The following is a 27,142-nucleotide window of genomic DNA, read 5'->3' on the forward strand; positions in this document are numbered from 1 at the left end:
CTACGGGGCCGGCTCAATTTTTTTTTTTTTTAAAGATTTTATTTTCCCCTTCTTTTCTTAATTATAGTAGTAATTACTGCCTGGCCCTAGCACCTTGCAAAAATTAAAACAGTTCACGAGTATACAAAATGAAAACTGAAGATCTACTCACCCCAAAAATTCTTCTCTCCAGGAGAAACGTTGTTAACGGCTCCCCCACCCCCTACTTTGTGACGTTCATTGAGCCCTGCATTAAGGACTTTGCATGAATTGGCTATTAATCCTCCCAGTGGCCAGAGAAGTAGGTACTGTTCTTACCCCCATTTACCGATGAAGGGACATTGAGGCATAGAATTTGGCACAGGTAATAACTTTTTAAGTAAAAGAAATTATTTGCAGAAATAGCTGTGTCTGAGGTGATACAGCTATGAGGCAGTGATTTGAACCCGAACATCAGCTGAGTTATCCAGAGTGTGTGAGTGTCACCCACCACACTGTCCTTTCTCACAGATTAGCATCTGTCCTTAGACTTGGGTTTCTCTGCCTATATATATATGTCAGAGATCTTTTCATATCAGAGCATACAGACTTTCCTTAATCTTTTAATGAAGACAAATAGTACATTTTAAAGAGTGAAGAAGGATCTGGTTAGCAAGATGAACAGGGACCTGACAGATAAAGGACGAGCCCCTCTAAGTGCATTTTTCAGCCCAGAGAGGCTACAGGCCTGGCCCAAACTTTGGCATCAGATGAGAACAGACTGGGTGTATCTAGAGGAGCCTCTTTAAGAGGTGATGTCATTCTGGAAGCACTGAGCCTGGCAAGGAAAAAGAGTCACCATCTGTGTTCCCATCAGGGAGGCCACTCGTGTGGCAACTGCCTATAAAGCTTATCTTATCTCCCCATAAACTTCACCCGCAGAACCCAGACTCCTACCAAGGACCACTCCCCCTGGGTGGCAGAGGCAATAGCTCGAAACGCTCCAGGTTACTTCAGCACCAAGAATGACATTGGCTGTCAGGCTCTTAAGATCAGCTCCTCACAGAAGGGGATCATTTTGTGTTTTATGGGATGAGTAAAGCAGGGCCGAGTTGGGTGTCACCTGAGGGATTTCTCTTTTACTGGGCGAGCTGGGTGAGATACATGCAGATTGCCCTGGCTCCTCTGTACCTTCATGGTGGCCACCGCTTACTTTCAGAATAGTGGTATTTTTAGCAGGATAAGGTCTTAGTGGGCCAGTTCAATGGGACAGTCAGGTTTGGGCAATCCAGTATACATTTACAAGTTTCCATGGCTGAGGAGTGGTTAACACCTTTTCGTGGAAAGGAAATGAGTTGAGGAAATAGATGGAATTGTAATGTTTGTCCTCCCCTGCGCATCCTTACTGTATTCTCCTGGCACAGCAGTTGGCACATTGGCACATGTTGGATTCCCCCGTTCATCTCTGAGCTTCTTGAGGTCATAGACTGATATCCCCAGGACCTAGCTCAGAGCTCATTATAATGATGAGAAGATGTTTCTTTGATGAATGAAGAATCAAGTGTTTATTTCAGTATCATTTAGTTCACAGTACTAGTAAATATAGTAGGAAGTTAGCTTCTAATGATTAGATCGTCAAATGGTGTCTGTCTGGGTGAAGACGAGGCTAGGGGAGAGATGCCATTAGATCCTTGTAGTTATATTTATTCTGACATTTTTTAAATATTAGATTGGGTTTTTATTGTACAGCACACTGTTCTGACATTTAAATTATAATCTTTAATATTTTTCTTCAGCTTGGTTGGCAGACTGATGCCACTTTCCCCCAGCTGACTGAGACTGAGACACATATTGCAGTAATCCTGCGAAGGAGACCTGACTTCCCAGAGGGCAAAGAGCCGGGGTTACCTATCATTCAAAAAATAATTAGTGAGCACCTGCCAGGTGCCAGGCACTGTGCTAGGCGCCAGGAATTCAAAGATGAAGACCACTCTGTGTTTCATCCTCACCATCTGGTGGGAGAGAGATGAGACAACATGTGATAGAGGCCATAAGAGAGGTTAGAGGCTGATGGGAGCAGAAGACTGAGTGCCTGGGGGGCATGTTAGGAAAGATGTGGCAGGGGAGAAGTCCCTGGGGCCAGTCCTTGAAGAAGTAGGATTCTCCCAGGTGCACAGATGAGGGGAGCGCATTTCAATCGAGGGAGAATGTGAGCAAGGCATGCCAGTGTGGAAACCACGGTGTGTGGGATGGGGGGCATTTGGCATGAGCAGAGGGAACATTTTTAAGGATATGGAGGGCTCCAGCAATGGAGGGCCCAGGGTGCCATGCCTAGACATTTTTAGTTCTATCTGGGGGGCACTGAGGGATCTTTGAGAAAAAGACAAAATCAGATTTGCATTTTGGAAAGATCATTCTGTTAACCCTTAGGAGGACAGATTAAGTGGAGCATGGAAGGACTAGAGGAAGGGAAGGCTACTGAGATCCAGACAAGGAATGGCCAAGATTTGGAAGTAAGATGGTGGCAGTGACGGACCACAGTTTGACAGATAAAAGCCCCAAAAGACTAAAAAGATAAAAGATTAAGCCATAGGCTGAAGCAACAAGGAAAAGTGTAACTTGATCTTAATGGCAGAGGCAGGTGGCTTCTTGTTTCGGCCAGGGTTCCTGAGGAAGGCCCTGTCTGCAGGATTTGTTTGCAAATACAGACATTCCTTGACAAACTCATGGGATTTGTTTTTGCAAAAGTGAGTGCAGCTTTCAACTCATGGGATTTGTTTTTGCAAAAGTGAGTGCAGCCTGAAAGCTGCCGTTTCCAAAGCAGTTTCTTTCGTAAGAGATTACAGTGAATGAGGGGTCAGGGAGTTAGCCTAATGTCTATTCTCCTGGTTACGTGTGTGCATATCATTCTGTACACGTTTAAATGTGTAGGCTGAAGGTAGAGTTGGGCTGAGGAATAAGTGGAGATTTTCACCATCCATCAGGGGGAGGTCCTCCTTCTTGAAGGAGAGACTCAGCTTCCCCAGCAGCACTAGAGGTTGATCATCACGTAGAACCTCATCGAGGCACTTCTCTCTCAGAGCAATTGGAAATTGCCAACTTCTCTCAGTAGATCTCTGTATAGCACGTAAACCACGAAAGTAAACTTGACAGTGCCTATGAATACAAACACCCGGTGTGCCTGCCAGTGTGAGCCCTGTGGGTGGGGGCATGCAGTGAGCCGCTGTCACTGTTCTCCAGGGACCGGCTGTCTCACTGCTGAGTCTAGCGCCTCTGCAAGTAGAGGTGCTGGTGGCTCCGCATGGCTTTGACTCTTCTGAACAGTGATGCTCCTATAGCAAAAAGGTCTAAGTAGAGAGTGTGCAGTATTCCAGCTGTGGTCAACTGACAGCTGCCCTGGGTAGGCTGTACGTCATATCAGGAAGATGGTGACTTCTGGTGGCTTGAGTGTTAAATAGGACATAAAAACGCCTAGTGTTTATTGTGCATCTGAGGTCCAGCTCACGCCTAAATGATGAAGGACGTCTTCATTTCCTTATAAAACGGACCTTAAATCAATCTGCCTCATAAGGATTTCCTGGGATTTAGTAAGGAGCAACCTGAATGCTCCAAGAAGAAAGTTCCATACAAATAGCTCTGGGCATAATGGTCATCACTTTCATTACAGGATTTTGTCCACAGCTGGGAAGTATCTGTCTGACTCCTACAGCCCTCGGAACCTGACCGGTTTTCAGGATAGCATCTTGACAGACAAGAAGAGCTCTGCCAAGAACCCGTGGCAAGAATATAATTACCTCCAGAAAGATAACCCTGCTGAATATGCCAGTTTAATGGAAATACTTTACACCCTCAAGGTATGGGACCAGACTGATGGCATTCTTGCAAATGAAAGCTTTTCCCTTCTCACTCACCCTTTCCCTGAGCCAAGCTTTCTGGCCATGTGTGTGGGCCCTGGGCGGTGGCATGCGCTGCTGCCACATCTCTGTCTCATTTATGTTGGGGATTTAAGGTGCTAATAAACTACACTGGGTTGGAACCAATTGAAATATAGATGTAGGAGTTGGACAAATAGAGCTTTATTACTGATGAAAGGTAGGTTGGAGAGTGTGGCTTTCTGTCTGCTGCCAAATGGGCTCACTGTATTTTACTCCAGACTTAAACTTGTCAACGGGATGGGCAAAGCTGGACAGCCCCTGGCTCGTATGCACGGTCAGTCCCCTTTTACTGAGTGGCAGAGAGGGGACCAGAACGTGTAGTGCCTACAGGTGGCCAGAAGCTGTGAGGAGGACACCAGCCCAGCAGTCAGATAAGTTGCTTCTCTTCCCCAGCGGGGGACGGGGTGGAGAGAAACCAGGAGCAGCCCTCTACTGCAAGTGCCTCCACATAGCAACACGAGCGCGGGGGAGAAGTGTTCCCTTCTGGGTGTTCCTTTAGTTTAAACTCTCAGTTTGTCTACCGTAAAGCTGCGCTTTGGGCCGGCCCCGAGGCGCAGCGGTTAAGTTTGCACTTTCTGCTTCGGCAGCCCGGGGTTCGCCAGTTCAGATCCTGGGTGGGGACATGGCACGACTTGGCAAGCCATGCTGTGGCAGGCGTCCCACATATAAAGTATAGGAAGATGGGCACAGATGTTAGCTCGGGGCCAGTCTTCCTCAGCAAAAAGAGGAGGATTGGCAGCAGATGTGTTAGCTCAGGGCTAATCTTCCTAAAAAAAAAAAGAAAAGAAAAAAGCTGCCCTTGACTTTGAACTTTGGGCCCCTTGGGGTCCAGGGACAGGTGAACCTCCCAACACATGGAATAAGCCACATATGTCCCTGGGAATGGCCCCAGGGTTCTAAGAGAGCAATAGCATCCTTTACAGAATCATCCCCTTATCCCCCTGGTCCAGTTTGAAGCTTACTCTCTTGGTGATAGGCAGAGGAGACATTACTGTTCCCATAGCACTAAATACAATCTAAAATGATCCTGACAGGCCTTGAGCTATGGGGGTGACTGCACAGTGTGCCTCTGCACATGTCTGAGGCCTCAGCATTGCCCTTGCAGGGTCTCCCCCATCCCTCTGCACCTTGGCCCACCAGCTGGCTGCTTTTGAGCTTGACAAACACTTCTTAAAGCAATTCTGCAAGTTCATTCATCCATGCTTCTGTGACTAGGTTACAGCAACTCTGTTTATCTTTATTGCTAATCTGATTTATGTCTGTTTGTTGTTATCGGTTCATAGCAAAACTAAGGTTACATTTTCCATCTCTGTGTTTTCTCAGGCTGTTTGGAATTCCTTGGGACTCACACAGGTTGTACATACTCTGGAGTGCAGCCGAGTGTAAATGACCTGACCTCACTGGGAGTCGGGGCTCTATCCATCACTCTTCTTTATCCATGATACTTCTGATCATTTTCTCCTTCCTCCTCTATCCCTGAGGGACAGTCACAGGTTAATTTTTCCTAAACTGCGAATCCATGAGCTTATGTTAGCTCAGAATGCACCCGAATCACCTGGGAAAGTGAATTAAAAATATAGGTTCCCAGGTTCCAGAACCCTGCTGGATTCTTTTTTTTTAAAGATTTTATTTTTTTCCTTTTTCTCCCCAAAGCCCCCCAGTACGTAGTTGTATATTCTTCGTTGTGGGTCCTTCTAGTTGTGGCATGTGGGACGCTGCCTCAGCGTGGTTTGATGAGCAGTGCCATGTCCGCGCCCAGGATTCGAACCAACGAAACACTGGGCCACCTGCAGCGGAGCGCGCGAACTTAACCACTCGGCCACGGGGCCAGCCCCCCTGCTGGATTCTGATTCAGTAGTTCTGGAGTAGAGCCTGTGTATCTAGATAATTCAGCATGTTCCCCAGGGGGTTCTGGGGCACAGCCAGGTTTGGAAACCCCTCTCACTATTTTTCTCTCAGTGGCTTTTCAAAATGTTTAACTTGCTAATACCGTGATTGGATTCAAGGCCTAACAACCTGTCTTTTGCATTTTCTTATCTTAGGAAAAAGGATCAAGTAACCACAACCTGCTGTCTGCATCTCGGGCGGCCCTGACTCGTCTTAACCAGCAGGCCCACCAGCTGGCTTTTGATTCGGTTTTCCTGCGCATCAAACAGCAGCTCCTTCTCATTTCCAAGATGGACGTGAGTTTTCCACTGACACAGAGATGCCCCTGGGCCCTGCCTCCTTCTCAAGCATATTGAGTATGGGCTTAACCACCCCCCCCCCCCCAAGAGCTTTAGGAAGAGCCCACTTTGAGTTTCTTAGGCTAGAATTCCCACCATTCAGAGTCACTGTTCCCTTGCAACTTATTGCTGAGCAAGAATTTCTTATCTTAATTGTAGGTACTGAGATTTTATTTTCTGACCGTTTCTTGGGGTTAGTACTGTCGCTCAGTTAACTTTCGCCATTTGGAGCAGCATAGCCCTCTCAGGGAGAAGTAAGGGAGCTGATGTGCCACTGGATATGTTGGGGCAGGGCAGAGGAGCTAACTGTCTCGGGAAGTTGAATTGTGGTTGTGCCACAAGCGTTTCTGGAGTGGTGGTTCTGGCACTTTCCTCAGGGAGTGCCTTACTAGGTTTGCTCTGGTGTTTTTGAGGAGGTTTGAAGGGTTCCGCTCTTTTATGTCCTTGTTGCGTTTTCTGTTTGGCTCTGCCTGGCATCTCACTTTCCTTGCCTCTCACCCTCCTCTCTTTTCTGGTTGTCCTGACTCCTTTTCAAGGAATTGCCTGTCAGTAATATTTTCTCTACTGGCTCTGTCTCCCCGGGTCCAGATCTCATCACTTTCCTTTTGAATTCCTGGGACAGTCCCCTGGTTAGTCTTTCTCCTCGAGTCTCTCTGGCTTCACTCTTTTTTAAAAGATAGTCTTTTGGGAAGATCTAGTTACGAGCCTTTAGTAACCAAGAGATCCTTTTAGGAAGCAACAAGAAATCGTGTGGTGTAATTACAAGTTCTTCGCTTTCTGCTACCCTCTGGAAAGCATACTTGTATGATCTTGTCTGAGCCCGTCTCTGGATCTCAGAATCTCCATCCAGAAAATGACATGGTTGAACTACATGATTTCAAGGTTCTTTCTGTCTCTGAAATTCTGTGATTTTCATTATGATTTTTCCATGCAAAATGCCATGAGATCCACTTCAACCAGATTTTGCAGTTATAAACGGATCAGGGAGGAGGTAAAGCTGGAGGAGAGCCACTGCTGTCACAGTGTAGCAGGAGTGATGTCGACGACGGTCAGCTGTGCCGTGGTCTCAGTGGACCACATGGCTGAGGTTATCAAGTCCTCTGTGAGCCTCATTGACCTTTAAAATGGGGATGTGGTCATTTTCACTGTGCAGCTATGTGAGGATTAAATGAGACTTTGATTATGCTAGAATTTAGCACAGCACGTGCCACAGAGTAGATGCTTAATAAGTGGTGGTTTTCTTCCTTTCTGTGATTCTCATTTTTTAAGGGAAATGATAATTTTTTTAAATAAAAATTGCATATCTTCATTTTTAGAAATGCAGCAATACAGGAAAGTACAAAGAAAAAAGTAATAAATCCCTTCAAAATCACACCATCTAAAAATGTGGGACCTGGTATAAATGTAAACATGGTGTTCGTCATCCCAGACGTCACTTCCTGCCCACTCACATATTGAAGGCTGGACGAGCATCAGTAGTTATTAGATCCACAAGGAGAAATGGAATTGTGCTACGCATGCTATTTTTAAAACAAAGTGTATACAATATAAATTTTATTTGAATTTAACTAGAAAAAGAGGATAAACTAAATGAAACTAAAGGAATTGTTGAACTTGAGATAATAGTTTCTTCCCCACAAAAGGTGTTAGTTCCCAGAAGATCTCTCCAAGATTAAGAAGAAGAGATTATGAAAACTGTTAAGAGACTGGAGTCATTGTTTTTGTTAACTGCGTTTCCATTTTAGATGGGTACAATATTGATTCACCTGCTCTGAAGGATGAGGGGATTAGCATTCCTTCCATCTCTCATCTCCTTTCCCCAACCTCCAGGTTGGGTTGCTTTAATTATTTTTATTTTGTCAAAGCTTAGTATCTTGACCTTATGTTCTGAAACCTTAATTCTCCCAGTTATTTCGTCTTAGTTCTACATTGAAACGGGTTTGGTGCTTCCTGCCTGTCCTTTTCACCTCTCCTTTTGCATTCCAGAGCTCCTTAGTGTGACTGGCTCTTGGTTGCTCTAATCTCCTCCAGGCCTCACCACCACGCCTGGCTGTTGGGAATGGGCGCAGGCGGCTTTGGGGATTAGGAGGAGTTCTCCGCCGGCCTGAGAGCTCACAATACAAAGGCAAACACTTCCGCCTTAAGGATTTGAAAATTAAACCCTGGTCATTAAATGTTTGTTTTTAATGTTTGCTAGCAAATTGTATTGCCCTTTTATATTATAAGAATATTAACCAACACTATATTCCATTTCAAAATAGATTATTGAAGTTTACCTGTGTTATCTGGTGACAGATGGGTAGAAAAGCCCATTCAAAGGAAAGCTGAAATAAATTTTGAACAATTGGAAAATAACCTACAGCTTTTCCCTATTGGCGTCTTCAAGTCCACCTTCTCTGTCTGCTGTTTAAGCCCCTCCCTAACTCGGTGCACTCTGTCTCACTCTTGTTCCAAAGACCACTCCTCCACTCTGGCTCTTCTTTCCCTCTCCCCTCACCTGATCACCGCTGCCATCACTCCTCCCATCTCCTCTCTGAAGCCTTTCCCAGGGCCTCCAGCCACAGTGCTGGTCCCTCGAATGCACTCCGTCGCGCTGGTCTTCCCCACAGCTGGGCCCTGGCTCCTGTCCTGCCCCGTGGTCTTGCTCCTCCCCGATCTCTGCTTAGCTGACCGTCACCACCTCTGCTCCTTGCTGCACCCCTCTTTGCCAATGACTTTACCACCAAGTTGTATTGTTCCTTCTTTTTCAGTATGTCTCCCATCTGTTTCTGTGGCCACTGCCCTAGTTCAGATTCTCATCATCTCTGAGCTGTTTCTTGAGCTTTTCATCTGCCTCCTCACCCTCAGTCCTCCAGAGTTGCTGCATTAACCTTCATAAAGCGTTGCTCTGATTTTTGTCTCTCCCCATTCAAAACCCTTACCTGGCTTCCCAAGGCCAGTATGATAATCTAGTTTTTAAAACTTTTTATTATGGAAATTTTCATACATATGTAAGAGTAGAGAGAAGAAAATAATGAACTCCACGTCCTCATCACTCTGCTTCAATGACAACTAACTCCTGGCCATCGTGTTTCATATATACCTCCTTACCTAAAATAGAAGAACTCTAAAAGCAATCACAATACCATCATCACCCCTAAAAAGGAACATTAAAAATAACTCCTTAATACCATCAATCAGCGTTCAAATTTCCAATTGTCTTATGAATGTCATATTATAACTGTTTGAATCAGGATCTAGATGAGTTCTGCACGTTGAGATTGAGAAGTCTTTCATGTCTCTTTTGAACTGTGGTTGCCCTTCCATCTCTTTCGCTCTCAGTTTCCCTTTCAATTTATTTTTTGAAGATAAAGACTTTCCTTAGTCTAGAGTTCAAAGCTACATCTTCTCTTTCCAGCCTTCTCTCTTGACACCTCATGCGTCCTGTGGCCAGCCCCTTCCCTAGTCACCCTGAGCTCTTGCTCCTGTGAACTCTGATTGCATAAAACCTTGCGTCTGCCACTGAAAACTCTTGAGGTGGAAGTCTGCGTGTGTGTGTGTGTATGCGTGCGCATGCACACCCGTGCGTGTGCAGGGGAAAGAGTGGGGGTTACAGGGTAAGAGTGTGTCAGGTGGTCTTGGTTCCCCAAGGGGCTTCTGGAGAGCAAGAACCACGTCTTAAATTTCCTAGTCTCCTCTTGACAATGCCCAGCACAAGGTGCTATACATCTGGGCACTTGGTACCGGAGGATGATGGGAGCGTTCCTTCTCAGTGGGGTGGGAGCTAACTGAAAGCAAGTAGGACATTTTGAAATGGAAGAGGATTCTCAAGCTGGAACAAGTTTATCAAACTGTAGGGGCAGGGGTGGGGGAGAAAAGAACTCGTCCAGAGCAAAGAAAATTTGACAGAACTGCGTTGGTGCCAGAGAGCCTGGGGAGGACAGCTGAGGCTTGGCCTGGGCTAGAAGTGCAGGGGTGGATGTGATCATTACATTCCCGTAATGCTACTTAAAGGATCAAGCAACCAGGTGGGGCATCAGGTGGCTGCAGAGAGCCCCTGCAACAGGACGTGTGTAACTACCTGTGTGCCGGTGACTGGTCTCCCTCTGTAGGGAACTCCGAGAAGGCTCGCACAGTGGTGTCACAGATGTTGCCACTTTAAATGGCAAAAGAAGACATTTTGGTGCTGGGAGTCTCCCCAGACAGAGGGCTCATGAAGAGGGCAAAGGGCCGCTGATGGGCTTGTAGGCTCCCTCCTTTCCCTTTCCCTCTGGGCTCTGAATCAGATGAGAAGGGGGTCCCGAAGCCAGGTAGAGATGAAAGCAGCAGCTTTCGCCTAGTGAAGGAGTGGTGAAAGTGGTTTGGATATCCCTGCAGCTGGAGAGGGCTTCCCAAGCCTCCCCTGAGAGATGTGGGATTTACATGTGGTCTCTGTGGAGGATTTTAGGGGTCCTAGTCTCTTTGGAGTCCTGAAGATCCAAGAGTTTGTGGGGCTCCCTGCACCCAACAGCTTTTTACTTGATGGCCTTACTCAGTAGAGAAACTCAGGCCAAAGGATATCTAGCTCTCTTCATTTCATGTTCAGAATGAGATAAACAAAAGGGATTGATTCCCATGAAATAGTTCAGTTGAGAAGGCGGGAGTTGCTATTTTATGGATCTCCAGGAACGCAGAGAGAGAGAAAGGATTCCGTTCTCTGTGGCAGGCTTCAAAGTGCTGATTTAAAGAGGAGGCATCCCTGGTCTGCCAAGTGGTGGTGATTCCAAAGGCCATCTCTGAGCGAAGATGACACCTTTGAGAAGGCTGCGTTCTTTGTGTATTTTCTGGCGTGTAGTACTTTCCTGTGCTTCAATGACAGTGATCGCTTCCTCTTCCTCCCTCCCTAGAGCTGGAACACAGCCGGCATTGGAGAGACCCTGACCGACGACCTGCCCACGTTCAGTCTCACCCCTCTCGAGTACATCAGTCATGTAAGAGCTTCTCTGCGGTTTTCTCCATGGTGGTCATAACATTTCAGACCTCGCCCTGGCTTTTGATTCCGGCCCTTCTGAGTAAAGCAGTCATTATCGCATCAGTGCTGTCTGGACCTTTGCTTTTGGGTAATCTACATCCAGATCCAGCATTTTCAGGAAATGCAGCTGATTTCCTGAAGTCAGCTGATGAAACAAGCTGATTGCAAAACCTAACACGTTCCCACCCCTCCCCCCTCCCTCCAGTATGAGGTGTAGCCGGTACCTGAGGGCATCCGAGCGTGGGTCCAGGAGGGTATTCTGACTTGGGAGAACAAGAAGCAGATGGCCAGATTCTTCTCTCTGACTTTTCAGGAGAACAGTGTGTGTATAGGGGTGAAGTCAAATTCAGCAAACTTTGTGTGAGCACCTACTGTGTGCCAGGCCCTGTGCTGAGTGCTCTCATATTTAATTTCACAGCAGCAAATAAATCTCTTAACAAGAATTGCAGTTATAGAGGCTTAACATTAAAAAAGAACAGAATAAGCCCCGCAGAAGAGCAGGGGTGCTTGAGTCCTTTCTTCCTTCTCCCTTCACCCCTGGAAGTTGAGAGTCACCCAGACATCTGCACATGGCCTTTCCTTTCGTTCCTTCCTGCACTCCAGCTCAGCTGCTCTGAAATGTCAGTGTGCATAAGAAATACTCGAGAGGAGGAATATACCCCAGTCGTGTGTACCGCATGTTGTGGGGGATTTCTGGGATTCTCGGGGGTGATTTTGAGATAGACAATTTCTGCCTCATTGTCTCACTTTAGAACCCACCCCTATGTAAGGAATGACTCTGTCGTAATAGATGCAAAGGGATTTTAAAAGTAAATATTGTATAGGCAGAAGATGTGCGTGGTGATCCTGCTAGCAAGTAGAATGGAAGGCATTCTGCGCTCTGTTCAATGGGAGCAGCGTCAAATCCAAAATAGCAACCGTTTTCCTTCTGTTTTCCAGGACATTACCCAATATCCTGTGCTGATGAAACTGTTAAGATGTGGGTTGGTCTTTACAACCAATGGAATAATCTTATTTTTGGAATCTAGTCCATATGCATTATAATCTAAGTTAATTCAGGAAATGATGTTGCTGGAGGGACTTGAGAGGTTGTTGAATTGATTTTCAAGTTGAAGAAACTGAGAGGTAGAGGAGTAAGGATGGCTAGAGTGAGCTTCCAGACCAGGGCCCTTTCCCACCTGCTGCGACCCTCCTGAGTTGTGGATACTGTCCTGGGGGCTGATGACCTGAACTCGGGAAAGGAGCAGTTACTGAACATGCAGTGTGTGCAAGGACGGTGCTGGGCTTTTATCGATGCTGTGAGATAGTGCACGGTGTAGACAGAATTTTGTGTTAACAACAACTCGGTGAGCTGGTTGGCAGGAGTCCTGTTTCACAGGCAGGCCCCGAGGCTCTGAGGAATGGGAATTGGGTGGGAAGCCCTTTATCCAGCAGCTGCTCTGTTAGGACACCAGGCGCTTTACATATGTATCACACAGTATCAATTTCATTCTCGCCACAGCGCTTTGAAGCTTTGAAGTAAGTATGAGATAATCCTCATTTCAGAGATGATGAAACCAAGGTCCAGACAGATTAAGTAAATTGCCCAAGGTGACACAATGGTAGAGCCAGAACACAACCCAAGTCCTTCTGACCACAAAGCTTTTTATTTTTCTTGAGTCATTGAGCTACTCAAACAGGATATCAAGGAGCATTTATTGAATATGTGAGAATAGTGGACAACTATCCACAGGTGTGATCATAAACATCCCTTTCCACATTGATTTCCAAAAAATATATATAGAACTTCTGAGAGAAACCAGGAATCATGGAATCTGTCTAGGAACCACAGTGATCCCCACAATCTAAGGCCAATTAATTGAAGTTTGAGAGGTCCTATTATTGAAATTTTGTACCTAAATGACAGTTTGTCTTGTTACTGAATGCCCTCACCACACAGAACGGTGTGAGCATTATAAAGGGTGAAATAGGAGAAAATGCTTTGAAAAATTAAAAACAGCAAAGATGCAAGATGTCATGATGATGATGCTTTATTTCAAGTAAAACTAGGTCTGTGGATTTAGCCAAAAGGTTATGGCTACAGATGAAAGATGTACCAAACTCAGGAATATGCCCAGGGTCTTTACATGTACTAGGTATTCAGGAAGTGCTTGCTGAATGGAATTAGAATGGAGAAATTCGAGCTCCAGAAATCACCCTTCTCTTCCTCCAACCTTGTGGAAAAATGATGAATTTGTTGCCATTTTCAGGCTGAAATGTACAGTGTTGGTTGTTATTAGTGAGGTAAGTCGCCACTTCTCTGGTTTGAGTGAAAGATTATACTAAGTAAATGAAAGGAAAAATGCTGATTTAATTTATTTTGCCATCTGTGTACCCCTTTAAAGGGAGACCAAACTAACAATTTTTTTATTAGCTCCATGGACCATAGGATGTTTAGACTTACTGCAGCCAAACTACACAACGTGTTTGGAAACGAGAGTGTCTTCTCCTGCAGTCCTCTGGGCTGGGTTGATTTTGGAGTCTGCGCTCACTTCTGGACGCCACACTCTCAGAGGGGCCTGCCGCTGTGTAGGTGTGAGTGAGGCCAGACTGAGAAGATCTCACTTTGATAGTCCTCAGACCTTCAGCTTGGAGAAGCAGTATCAACTCAATGTCGAGATGGTTGTATGGAATGAATATGGAGCTAAAAAGAGCATCAACAGCCTCAAAGACCTTTTTTAAAAAAATATATTATGTTGTTGTAACCTGAAAGTGAGCTGTATTTTGAAACAAAGCATATACTTACCTTAAAACACAAAACAGTTATGAGTTGTACTTGAAATAGATGTCTAAAATATATACATGATGACAGTCATGTGCATCTGACAAACACATGACAAACACTATTATTTGTGGGCTCGTCCCAAATGTCTTGTAACCGTACCTTTTGCAATTCCCCACCAGCTAAGAAGGTTTTGTCAGTTTTTGTTTTCCATAGTTTATGTTATGAAAACAATATAGTTTTCTTTCCAAATTAATTTATAATTATAAATGTCTTTTTTCCCAACAAAATTCCTTCCTTCTCCTGGTTAAATCACCTAGAAGGGAGAGACCTGGACCCAAACACAGAAGGCAGGATATAAATTCTTTCTTGGCTGTGTGCTTGTTGACATTAGCAGCTTACTGGTTTTTTGTCTATGAACAGTGATAATAACTGATATTTACACAAAGCTTTAAATTTTACAAAGCACTTCGGTATCTATTACCTCATTTGGGGTAGAGCTGGCGTTGAATGCATTCCGGAAATGCTGAGGCCATTAGTGAGAAGGATGACTCTGTAATCTCCACGCAAACTTCCATTGGTTTGTAAGCTGTTGCCGTAACAGTCCTACTACACACTGGGAAGATCGGACTTGGGTTGCCCCAGGTCTCGCAGTTTTGTCTGTCCGCCATTTGCCTTCACAAGGATGTACTGCACGACATAATTACCTGTACACATCCATGCCAGGCTGAAAGCACTTTCTTTTGTTTCAGATCGGGCAGTATATCATGTCCCTCCCCCTGAATCTCGAGCCGTTTGTGACGCAGGAGGACTCTGCCTTAGAGCTAGCATTGCATGCCGGAAAACTGCCGTTTCCTCCGGAGCAAGGTGAGAGAGACCTGCGGGAAAGGGCTTATGGCTCGCCATGCATGCCGTGCTTAGTTTAGCGCCTTACCCTCAGCACACACATCTCCGGACTGCCACTGTGATAGTTGTCAGAGGATGAACTAATGACTGGGAGGATTGGAGTTCCCTTATCTCACACTCTGAGGAGCTTCTGCGGGATGGTGCATTAAGTAAAGAGCCGTCCTGACTTTGTCTCACCCTATGCAGAGCACCCTTCGGTGAGCTCCACCAGTGCCCCTCAGCTGGGGAGGCAGGAGCAAGTGGGCCCCGGGTCATAAGCACTCGGTGGTGGTGGAAGCGAGGTCACAGGGCAAGGGTCCCACTGGGCGTGTTCTTGCTATGTGGGCCACATGCCAAGTAAAGTGGCACCTCATAAGAGTGGTTTTCCTGGTTAGGACAGACATCAGCTCTTCAGCACAGAGGTAACATTTCTTCTCCAGATGCCTCTGGCTGTAGCTTGTTCCCAACACCCCAAGGCTCCTGGGTCTCTAAATTGACAAGGTAAAAATATAATAAATTAAAACTTTTCCTTTTTCTCAATATCTGGGCCTGAGAGATTTGAACAGGGACCCCATACTCTGATCAAAAATCATCTTATTCCCAATATTGGGCATTATAGGCCTTCCTCTGTAAGACTGATCAAACAGAAAAAAATCACTTGGTATATAAAAGATTCAGTAGCTCAAGAGAGGGTACCACACAGAAAATAAAATCACGTCAACAGGTTAAAGATAAAGAGATGCTAAAAGACATCCTATGTAAAAGCAAATAAAAAGAAAGTAGATGACTGCGTTGCTATTAGATGAAGTTGACTCAAACCGAAAGATGATAAGTGGGATCAAAGTGATTCTTTATGTTGGTAAAAGGTGAATTCCACAGTGAGCCTATAGTAGTCAGGAATGCTGTGTGTCAAATAAAACAGTGCTGAAATATATAAAGAAGAAACAGTCAGACATAGAATGAGAATTTGACAAAACCACGTTAGTATTGAGAAAATCTTGTACCTCTCTTTTAGACTTCGACACATCAAAAAGGAAAACTAAAGAGGATAAAAGAGGAATTATTCAGGATAATCAGTATGTTTGCTTGAATCAATAATCAAGCTTTTTATCCCATAGAGATTAGGCATTGTTGTTGAATTTCCATAAATCGTTTGTGAAATAATATGAATAAAACCTTCATAAGTTTCATGGGATTGTGAACATTAAGGACTCATATAATTTTTGAAAAAAAAATTCTATTTAAAATGTGAAGCCTGCTAAGCTAAAATATGAGTGAATATAAATTTATCTTAAGGGTAGGGAAGGGAAGACTTTTTGAAATGAAACAGGTAGAAACTGTAAAGGAAATTGAAAAGTAAGTGATAAACTGGAAAAAATAGCAAAATATATGATTAATGATGGTTAATATCCTCATTTTATGAAAGTTTCTTACAAATCAGTAGGAAAACCATGAGTACCCCACAGAAAAATAAGTAAAGAACATGAAGGCATTCAAATAACCTAAAAACATAGGAAGAAATGTTTAACTTCAATAATCCTCAAATAGCTGCAAGTACAAGTAGGAAATACCATTTTATAACCTATTAAATTGACTATATATGCATATATATATTTTAAAGTGTTTACACTTAATATTGGCAAGATGGAGGAGAACGGTTTAAATTGTACAGTTAGAACGTCTGGAGGGCTGCTTAACATCCCAGCAAAGACCTTAGAAAGGTGTATGCCCTTTTAGATCAGGAATTCTACTGCTAGATAACTATGCTAATAAAATAATCGTGAGTGTAACTCTATGAATGTTCATCCTAGCATTGTTTATAAAAGTGAAACACTGAAGAGAAAAACAAATGTAAAACTGTAGAGATTGGTTAAAAAATTTGGGTACATCCATGTAGTGAAATGTACATGTAGTTTTAATTTAATGTACATCCATTGAAATGATATTATAAAAGAATATTTGATGACTTATACAGATATTCTAAGCGTTTAAGTGTGAAGAATAGATATAAAATAGTATATACGGTGTGAGTCTATTTAAGAAACTGCTGTATATATAAATGCAAGATGAAAAGACTAGAGAACTTTCATCCACCGCTGTAAATTGGTATATCCACTTTGGAAACAGTTTGGCATTTTCCAGTAAAAGTGACATTGTGCATACCCTTTGGCCATAGAATCTCTTCCATATACATATACATATACATCTATAAGGATATTCATGGTGACTTGGTAATAGCCCCAATCTACTGGCAACCCGAATGTCCAGCAACAGCAAAATGGATACCTACATTATGATACAGTCGTGCAATGAAATAGTGTGCAATCTTAAAAATGCATGAGCTACAACTACACATGACATGGATGATTCTCACAGTCACATTATTGGGTAAAAGAAATACGACGAAAAGAATCCATACAGCCAGAGCTGGAAGGCATGCTCGGGGAGGAGAGAGGCTGCAGAGCAGGGCGGGAGAGGGTTCCCTGGGGTCTAGATGACAGCCGGCTGCCTGCTGGGCTTGAGGGGTGTGTGGGAGCTTGCGGGTACTGGCAGTGGCCTTTTTCTTACCAGAGAGGTGTTTGCAATGGCATTGGCTTTATAGTTGTTCTCTAAAACCCATGTGATGGTTTTTCTACGTTCTTCCGTCTGTATGATAAGTCTCATCATGTAAACAAAGAAGAAAACCACAGTTCAGACTCTGTCAATGAGAGAATAAACTGACAAAGGCTGTCTGGGGGACGGTCTCTATCAAGGGTCAAAGTAAACCCACCCTTTTTGACCCAGCAGTTCCTCTTCTAGATGTCCATTCTAGAGAAATCCATGTTTATGTGCCCACAGAGGTGCATGTGAGGAGCTTCATTGCAGAGTTGTCTGTAATGACGAACAATGAGAAACAACCCGAATGTCTATTACATGGGCAATAGGGAAGTATATTGAGATGTATCCATAATGTAAAAATTTTCTTTAGAAGAAAAGAGGTAGAACTTTTGTTTTTGGACTTTCAGGTGAGATTTTCAAAAATATTATTAAAACAAAAAAGCAAGAAGCCAAATAACACATATAATATTACTTCCATTTTGAAAAAACTCAACCCTGTGTATTTCTACATGTATGCATGCATGTGAAAGCATGGAAAGCAGGTGTGGAAGAATACGGACCAAACTGGTCTCGGTGGCCCCTCTGGGCAGGTTGTGGGAGGAAAAGTGTGAAAGAGATTTACTTTTTACTCTCTGTATTTCTGTATTGTCCAAAATTTTTTTATAAGAATATATTTCTCTATTGTGTGTAAAAAAATATATGTATACCAAAATGTTGATAGTAATTATTGAAGGGCTATGAGGTTATATAAGTGATTTTTATTTTCATCTATTTGCTAATATACTTTTTAAATGTAAAAAATTTAGAAAACGTTTTTTCATAGAAGTTTTCACATGCACATGCAAAAGTAATGAGACAGTACAACAAAGCCCCAGACACTCATCATCCAACTTCAGGAATGGCTTCTTGTTTCATATATTTCCCTCACGTTTTTTGCTAGAGTATTTACATCAGATGTCAGGCATCATGTTATTTCACCCATATATACTGCATTGTGTATCTCTTATTGATAAGGATTAAAATCAGGTTCAAATTCTTTGGCAAGAAAACTGTGGTGCTCTGTCTGCTGTCTGTTGCATCACACCAGGAAGAACATAATGTTTTATTGTCCCACTACAAATAATGTATACAGATTTAGTGAGCATGTAATTGTTTGTACTCACTCCCTCATTCATTCGTTCACTTAAGAACTGTTTCTTAACTGTTTACTGCGTGCTAGGCACTGGGTTGGGCATTGTTAAGAAGGAAAAGACTCCAGCCGTAAAGTAAAATTGTAACAATGGTTGAAAACGTTAACAACCACCGCAACAACAAGCCAATCTGGGTATTTTTTTTTCCTCAACATTTTATTGCAAAAATTTTCAACTATACAGAAAATTGGAAAGAATCATACAGTGAACGCCTGTATAAAATCTAAGGATTTCTGGCATTTTAATAATGCAAGTTTTAAGAACCAGCTAGTGAACAGCCAGTAGCTTTTTGGCTTAGATAAATGGCATTTTCTCAACAATATGATAAGTAGAAGGGAGATTTAAAAGTCTTTCTGAGTCTTTTTCCCACGAGGGAGGTGAACTTGGGAACTTTGAAGTGGTGTATCCAAGGGTCACACACACACACAGTGGGTTATAGCAAAGGCCCTGGCAGGAAGTCTTGAATCTCTGTGCTCGTCTTGGTCCTCTTCCTTAGTGAGTTACCAAGTTTGGGCTGCAGAGGGGTGGGAGGTCTGCTCAGAGGTGGCCAGCAGCTGGAGCTGTGATTCTGGGTTGAGGAGGAAAGTGCTGCCGGGGTGAGTGCTGGGCCCTGTGGATGCTCCCGCACTCTCTGAGGCCTGGATTACTGGCAGAGGGGGCAGCTCCTGGTTTGGGTGTTCAGGCTCTGGATGGGTCGTCTGGTGGGCAGGTGCGGCCTCTCTGATGAGCTGCTGTTGCACCGTGGGCGCTCGGGAAGGGCCAGCCCTGTGGGAAGTGCGGCTCAGGAAGAGGCCGCCTTCAAATGGCTCGAAAGTGCTTGTGGCCAGACCATTCCCAAAATCAAAGAGAAGCTCGAATGTTGCTGAGCCCAGCACTTTGTCTGCCTGGCCTTTCAACACCCTGCCTTCTGGAGATTTCTTCTCTCTCCTGCATTTTGTCTGTTTTGCTTACATTTCCTGGTTCTTGTCCTCACCCTCTGGCTGATGATTCCCAGCCTGCTTAAAAACCTCCGATGGCCCCCTAGAACCTATGGGATACTATCCAGCCCCTCCCTGGCCTGGCCCTGGAGGCCCTTCTCACTCCTGCCCAGAATGTTCGAGCCTCATCTCCTCCCTTTCCCTCACTCCTCTGCCTCCACAGGCTCACATTTCAGCCACTCAGAAGGAATTTTTAACTTGTTAAAATTTAAAAAATTCCTAATTAAAAATCTGCCCTGAGGTAGCCCCTGGTGACATGTGAGACGCTCATTCCCCACGCGCCTTTCTCTGCAGGTCCACATGTACACATGCTTCTTCGTGAGTGGGAGCATCTCACATGTGCTCTCGTCTGTCGTGAGCACTCTTTAAAGATGATTTTTGTGTTCTCTGCCCGGAAAGCTCTTTTTCCGCGTGTGTTTGGCAAATGGCCCATCTGTCCAGGCAAAGCGCGGCTATTTGCTCCTGATTCTGGGCTCCCGTCTGTCTTGGACCGCGCCCTTACTGCAGCCCTGGCGTTGCCGTGTTGAGGGCCTTCTGACTCCCCTGGCTGGAGAGGGCGTTAAGGGCAGGGCCACCCAGCACCAGCACCCAGGGCAGCACCAGACACAGCAGGGCCTCGGCAAATGGGACTCATGCAGTTAACAAATGACTGCCTGCCACCCTCTGTGCAGTGTGGGCGCTCTTCCCCCGACCCAGAGTGTCTCCCGAGGCAGCAGCCTCCTTCTCTGGTTCGTTTCTATCTGAGAGCTGTCGAATCTAGGGAGTTGGTGCTCTGGCCTGTGTGTTCAGCCCTTTCTGGCTGTTCTACCATCAGGTCAAAGTCGGTGGGAAGGAGCTTCACCCCTAAACCAGCCTCCCTGCCAAGTTGTGTTTCTGGCCACGCGCACACTGGTCCAGCAGTCATTTTCCAAAGTGGAAACCCGAGATTACACACTGTTATCTTTGCACTCATTTATGTTTGTCCTGTTTTGTTTTTTAATTAAAAAACAGGACAGTTTGTATTTGTCATATAGATGCTAGATACAAAACAAGATCACAATTTTAAAAGAATAAATCACCACATCCCACCATTGAATGCATTGCTATTTCCATTTCGCAGGTGCCCTTCAGGCTCCGCTCTATGCAGATGGAGTTTGACATGTAACTTGATATTCTGTATTATTATTAGTGGAGGCAGTAGTGGTAGCATTTTGCTTATCTTCTCCTAAATGTATTATTTTTCACTGCTTGTTCCCATACTTGTTTTTTAATGTGGCTCATTTTGCCCCTTCTTTCCATTTCTACCCTGAGGTGTCTCCCCCTTTCCCTTAGAGACCAGGCCAGCCTCTCCTTTGCCTGGATGGCTGCCCCATCCTCTCCTTCACCTCGCACAGACTGACTGGCTGTCCCTCCACGGCTTGTCATGTCATAACCTTGCTGGGCACCTGCAGTTGTAGCCTGTCTCTTACTGCCTGGGGTCCACATGATGCTTGGGGTACCCTCCATGACCAGGGCTATGCCCTCATCGCTGTTTCCCGCTGCTCCCTATACATACTCTCTTCCTTCCCATGATCATTCCATCACTAACAGCTACTGTGTGTATAGCACTAAGTGTGTGGCTGGCCCTGTGCTGGGGGCCTCGTGTAATTCCCACAGCAGCCCTGTAAGCTGGGACTGTTGCTGTCCCTGTTTCACCGATGAAGAAAACAGGCCCTGGGAGGTTAGGTCAACTTAGCCCACTGGCGGTAGTGTTGGCCTCGAACCCAGGTCTCACTTCTGCTGTGCTGCCTGTGTCTTGACCGTTGCTGTCTGTCTCCTGGGAGGCTGTGCCAACCTCCCACCTTCTCACTTTTCGTGTGGGGCTCTCCTCTCACTGGGTCCCCCTCCTACCCTCCCTCTTACTCTGTCTGCAGAAATCCTCCTGGCCTGCATGGCCGCACTCCATCCCCAGCCTTTGGGGATGCAGGTTGTTCTGCTTCAGCTGATTGCTTCCTTTTCTGAATCCTCGCTGTCCTTAGTCAGTACCAGTTGACCTAAGATGAACTTGTTTTCTCTTTCCTGTGTTTCCCACCGAGACCGTGAGCTCCCTGGCAGGTTTGTGCACATAGCAGATGCTGTGGGCCAGGTCACCCAGCAGGTCTCCGTAAAAGCTGTTGGTGATGGGTTTTTCCTGAGCAGGTTCTGTTTCTGTGGTGACGCTCTTTCTCTTTCCAGGGGATGAATTGCCCGAGCTGGACAACATGGCTGACAACTGGCTGGGCTCGATCGCCAGAGCCACGATGCAGACCTACTGTGACGTGATCCTCCAGATCCCCGAGCTGACGCCACACTCCACCAAGCAGCTGGCCACTGACATTGGTGGGTCCCCGGGGACAGGCGGCGGGAGGGATGGCTCTGGCCATTGCATCTGTCGGTTCCCCTACCCTCCAGGGATCTCATCCCAGGTTTCCTCTTACTTTCAACTCTGGGTTTGGCTATGATGCTTGTTAAAAATGCAGATTCTCCAGCAACCCCCGCACCCTGAGATTCTGACTTAATAAGTCTGGGTTGAAGCCCAGACATCTATATTTTGAAAATGTCCTGGGGGATTCCGATAGGCTGCCGAGGCTGGAACCCTTAGGGGAGCTTCAGTGAGCTGAGTTGAAGTGAGTGACGCAGTCTCGTGTATGCTGCTTTGCCCTGCCTTGCCTTCTGCCCATTTATATAATAATCACCTGAACTAACATTGATTAAGCTCTTACTGTGCACCAGGCATGCCAGGCGCTGAGCCAAGCGCTCGTACCCATCACCTGATGCAATCTTCAGAACTCCCCTGTGAGGTCGGTGCCCTGGCCTCCATCATGCTGATAAGGAAACAGGCATGGGGCAGCTGCATAACGAGGCCATCTAGAATACCTGCCCCCCACCCAGGTCAGAGAGGAGCGTGCCCACCTGCTCCTGATGGCACCATCACTGAGGTCGCCACTGCCTGGTGGTGCTCTGAGGGTGGGGGTGCTGTGGGCAGGTGGCTGGGGAGGCTCCCCAGCCTCTGGGTATCATTCTGTTGACTTCACCCGAGGCAGCTCTTGGGGTGGTCAGGGGAGAGGGTGCTAGCAACCTTACAGATCAGCTCCCTGGGGACCCAGCCAGAGCTTTGGCCTGGGTGACCACAGGGCCAAGCCAGCCTCTTGTTTTGCTGAAGAAGGCATAGGAGTGAGGTGCTTTCCTCCGGGGCCCAGAGCAGTCAGGGATGGAGCCAGGCCTAGAATCCAGCTGCCTGATTTCCTGAGCTGTGCTCATTCCATGGTCAGCTCTCAGCAGGGAGCAGCCAGAGGAGCAGCCAGCTTTTCGTCATCTTACTGGGCACAGTGTTCAGAGAAGAGAGGTAGGGAGATTCAGGTGCTCATTGGTGGTCCCTGTTGGTACAGGCAGGAGCGTTGAGGAGAGAACCAGCCGGAACTAGTGAGTGAAGTGAGATTTGGAGATTGCCTGTGGATTTCAACTGTCCACGTGATTTCTCCCTAACCCTGTTAAGCTCCCCCCTCCATATGCATCATTCCTCATGCGGCATTGATTGAGCATCTGCTGTGTGCCAGCCGTAGTGCTGGGAGATGGGATACAACAGAGAAGTAGACAGCCCTGTGCTTATTGGGCTTGCACTGGAAGGGAGTGTGGTTAGGGGCCAGGAAGAAAAGGCTAATGCATGAAGCTCAAAGTGTAACACGATAGAGTGGTGAGGTCTGTGGCAATGTGTGGCCACCTCCAAGATGTTCGCATTAAATGTTAAAATAAAACCAAAACCACTGTGCTGGCCAAACAGAAACTGTCATGGTAGACCAGGGGCTACCTTTGCAGCTCCTGGCTGACAGTCGCATGGAGCTCAGTTTTACGGGTAAACTCGTGCAGGAGATAGGTGCCTGACTGACTGGTGGTGCCTTTCCTGGGATGCAGCTCACATGAGCTGGACATGAGTCAGCCAGAGGGAAGCACCCTCTATGGGCTCTGCCTTGAGCTGGGTCTCCAGAAGCAGACACAAGGGAAAATACAGGCCAGGCCTGGAGCTCCCATCCAGTCAGGGAGAAGAGATTAACCTGGGCAGTGATCAGAAAGTTGGGAGGGACCCGCTGGGTGGGGCCTGCTCCAGTGCTTAGAGCCGGAAGAGGAGGAACAGAGGGCACTGTGGAATGCTTCCCTTCGGGTTGGGCTGTCCCCGCCCAGGAAGGAGGAAGGAAGGAAAGGCAACACCATTTATTGATCACCTGCAGCGCCTCAGGGGCTGTCCTGGCCTTGTCCCATTCCATCCTCTTAACAATGCAGCTGCACCAGGTGGAAGCAGGAACTCGATAGGTTGGAGGACTTCTCCGAGGTCACCCCGACCTTGGAAACGTGGTTTTCCTCTTCTCCATTCTGCCAGTGTCACCCCACGTTGCCTGGTGGTTAGAATCGTGGGGCTGCTTTTTAGGACAGACGCCTTGGACCCTCTCTTTGAGATTCTCTACTTGGTCTGGGCTGGGCTCCAGAATCTGTATTTAACTAGTACCCCAGGGAGTTAGCCGGGAAGTGGGGGAGCCTACACTGTACCAGGCCACCACTTGTCTTCGCTGGTGGCATTCTGCTGGGAAGTCTTTGGTAGCTGCTCAGAAAAGCTCATGTGTCTCCTGGCACCTTGGGGGCAGCGCTGGGGACCCAGGAATCCCCCATGTAGAGCTTCAGGCAAGGGCGGCTGTCCATCTGGAGAGCTAAGTGTGGTGGGTGGTGGGGCTGGCGGTGACGTCAGCCGCTTGCGTATTCCATTAGTGTTCCTGGACTCCGGCCAGTGCACCGTCAGGTTTGCCCCTCTTGGAAAGCCCCACTCTGAGAGCAGCGCAGGCACCAGCATTTGGGGGCTGGGGGCCGGTCTCTGCTTCTTACTCAGGGGAGGGCTCCTGGGGCTCTGTCCCGCTTGGTGCTGAGCCTGTCGAGCGTGTCTCTGCTCCCCACTCCCGCAGACTACCTGATCAACGTGATGGACGCCCTGGGCCTGCAGCCCTCCCGCACCCTCCAGAACATCGTGACGCTCCTGAAGGCCAAACCGGAGGATTATAGGCAGGTCAGCAAAGGCCTGCCCCGCCGCCTCGCTGCCACGGTGGCCGCCATGCGGAGCGTGGACTACTGACCTGCCGCGCAGCTGCTGAGAGGGGGTCAGGGCTGGGGCACTGGCTCACAGCAACTCTCCAGAATAGAATCGCTCTCAAACCCGCCCAGGAGTGGGCAGTTTATTTCAAAAAGACTTGCTTCGTATTATAATCAAAAAAACCCTTGTAAATTAGAGGTTTATTATTTATAAGAGGGATTTTCAGATGATTTTTTTAAGTGATCTGATCTTAAAAATGGACTTAATAAATACTGTGAAATGAAAGAAGGCTGTTTTCGTCCTTCTTTCTTCAGTGAGCGTCTGTCCTTCCCATGTGCCGTGCTGTTCGCACTGGGGACGCGGCGGGAAGAAAGCCGGCAGTGGGAAAAGGAGGGAGGGAGAATCAGCAGGTAAACCAAGAGGAGATGGTGTCAGACGTTAGTGCGAGGGACAAAGAGGGCGTCAGGGTGGAAGGCGGCTGGGATAAGGTGGGGGGGCAACCCCGAGACCTAAAGGATGAGAGACGCGTGTGCTAAAGAGCTCTGGGAGGAGCATTCTGGTGGAGGGAAGAGCTCAGGCCAGACCCTGCAGTCCGTGGTCAGCAGCGTGGAAGCAGGCGTAGGAAATAAGGTCAGAGAGGAAGGGGCCAGAGCCTCGAGGTCCTGTAGCCAAAGGAACAACTTGGGCTTTTCCTTTTTCGTTTTTTAAAACTCACAGGATGATGTGGATTCTGTCAGGTTTTTTGCCAATATCTTCTGTATCTGTTAAGATTGTATTTGGCTACAAGTAACAGAATAACGTAATTTGAGTGACTTAAACAAATAGGCGTTGATTTTTCTCAGTAACAAGAAGTCACATGGTGGCAGCTATGGGCACTGATTTAGTGGTTGGGCGGCCAGGACAGGGACCAGCCCCGCTGTGGTCTCGACCTTTCTTTCCCCCAGGCTGGATGCCTCATCCTCGCAGGGCGACTCCTGCAGCTGCAGGTGTGGCATCCGTGTCCAGGGAGGAAGAAACCAGAGAGGGTGCGGCCGAGCGGCAATCCTGACCCTTCCACAGGGGGAGGCAAAGGCCTTCCCAGAAGCCCCCGCCAACTTGCTCCTAGGCCTCACTGGCCATTTCTGGTCCCCATGCATCCCCCACCTGCAAGGGAGGCTGGGAACGAAGGGAACAGGACTGCTTCTGCCAGCCTCGGTGCTGCTGCCCTTTGGGCTGGAGAGCTGTTGTTCTGAGGCTGTCCTGTGCGTCGTAGGATGGTCAGCAGCATCCCTGGCCCCTCCCTGCTGGATGCCCGTGCTCCTCCTCTAGTTGTGACCGCCAAGAATGTCTCCAGATGTGGCCCAGGGGCCATGTCACCTCCAGGAGAGAAACCCTGGCTTAGACAGTCAGGATTGGTTGCCTGGGCTGGGCTTGCTGCTGCCCTGAACAGATGGGGCTTCTGTAGTCCTTTATGGGAGCTGAGCACGCACTGTGTTCCAGGACGGGCAAGCTTGACTTGTCTCTCCCCCACGCCTCATGTGAGCCTCGGGAGGCAGGGAGTATTGTCCATCTTACACAAGGAACAGAGGTGTGGAGACGGTTAGGAGTTCCCCAGAGTCACTCAGCTGCCACGTGCCAGGCCTGGGGTTCGGAGCGAGCCTGGCGTCTGTGCGCCTGCATCCTGACTGTTGGATGGGAGGCATGCAGCGTGACACCGACTCCCAGCGGGTCAGCCTGCTTGTGACTGCCCTCCGGAGTGGCAGCCCCCCAGCCCAGCCTTTCGTGAACCAGCCCCCCAGCTGCCAGGGCAAGTGTCCCACTGGGTCTGTCGTCCAGGGGTTCCCACACATTCTGTCCTCACATCCTTGGAACCAGTTTTGCTGGCCCGGAAAGAGCATCAGCTGAGAACCCACACAAAGAAAAATATTTTGGTTTCTCATGTGGTGCATCACCAACTGTCCCTGGCAGGGGCTGAGCCCAGCTCCTGCTCCAGAGAAATGAGAGCTGGAAACCTGGAAGGTGAGACGTGCCGCTGGGAAGTGGAAAGCTCTTCGGGGTGACCTTTGGGCCAGTGTCCACGAGAGCCATAGGTGTTGAGGGGACAGGCTTGGGCTTAACTCCCAGCTTTGCACCTCCCAGCTGTGTGACCTTGGGAATGTCACTTCACCTCTCTGAGCCTCATTTCCTAATCTGAAACATGGGGGTCATAATGGCACCTAACCATAGGGTTATTTGAAGAGCCAGGGAGACAGAGCAAGGCAACAGCATGTCCTTAGTGCATGATAAACGTGAATTTCCTAGTCCTCCAGTATCTATAACCTGCCTCCCCTCTGGGGTAGAGGTGGGAATTCAGAATGCCATTTTCTGGGGAATTCGAGCCCTACCAGCCTCATTTTTGAGTCCTCAACAGCTCTGAAGTTCCCAGTGTAGGAACAGAGCAGCACTTGTCTCTTCCAGACCTGGAGAAATGGAGGAAATGCCCCTCTGTCTGACTCAGAGCCTGCTTTCAGAGATGGGGCCATTGTCCATCTTCACTTTGGGCCTGAGCACTGCCCTGAGAGCAGGGATGACAG

General features: G+C 47.1%; 1 protein-coding gene across 2 annotated transcripts in view; it reads left to right on the forward strand.

The window, feature by feature from the left end:
• The window catches only part of COG7 (component of oligomeric golgi complex 7), an 81,153-nt gene extending 56,278 nt beyond the window's left edge, over nt 1-24,875 (forward strand). For both annotated transcript variants that reach the window (XM_001916245.5, XM_005598850.4), the window contains 6 exons: nt 3,626-3,812; nt 5,936-6,076; nt 10,984-11,067; nt 14,622-14,736; nt 21,713-21,856; nt 24,466-24,875. In XM_001916245.5, the coding sequence (XP_001916280.2) occupies nt 3,626-3,812; nt 5,936-6,076; nt 10,984-11,067; nt 14,622-14,736; nt 21,713-21,856; nt 24,466-24,632 (838 nt within the window). In that variant the 3' untranslated portion in view covers nt 24,633-24,875. The remainder of the gene's footprint in view (nt 1-3,625; nt 3,813-5,935; nt 6,077-10,983; nt 11,068-14,621; nt 14,737-21,712; nt 21,857-24,465) is intronic.
• The last annotated feature ends 2,267 nt before the right edge of the window (nt 24,876-27,142 follow it).

This window comes from Equus caballus, chromosome 13, assembly GCF_041296265.1.
Source record: "Equus caballus isolate H_3958 breed thoroughbred chromosome 13, TB-T2T, whole genome shotgun sequence".
In the NCBI taxonomy this organism is placed as follows: domain Eukaryota; kingdom Metazoa; phylum Chordata; class Mammalia; order Perissodactyla; family Equidae; genus Equus; species Equus caballus.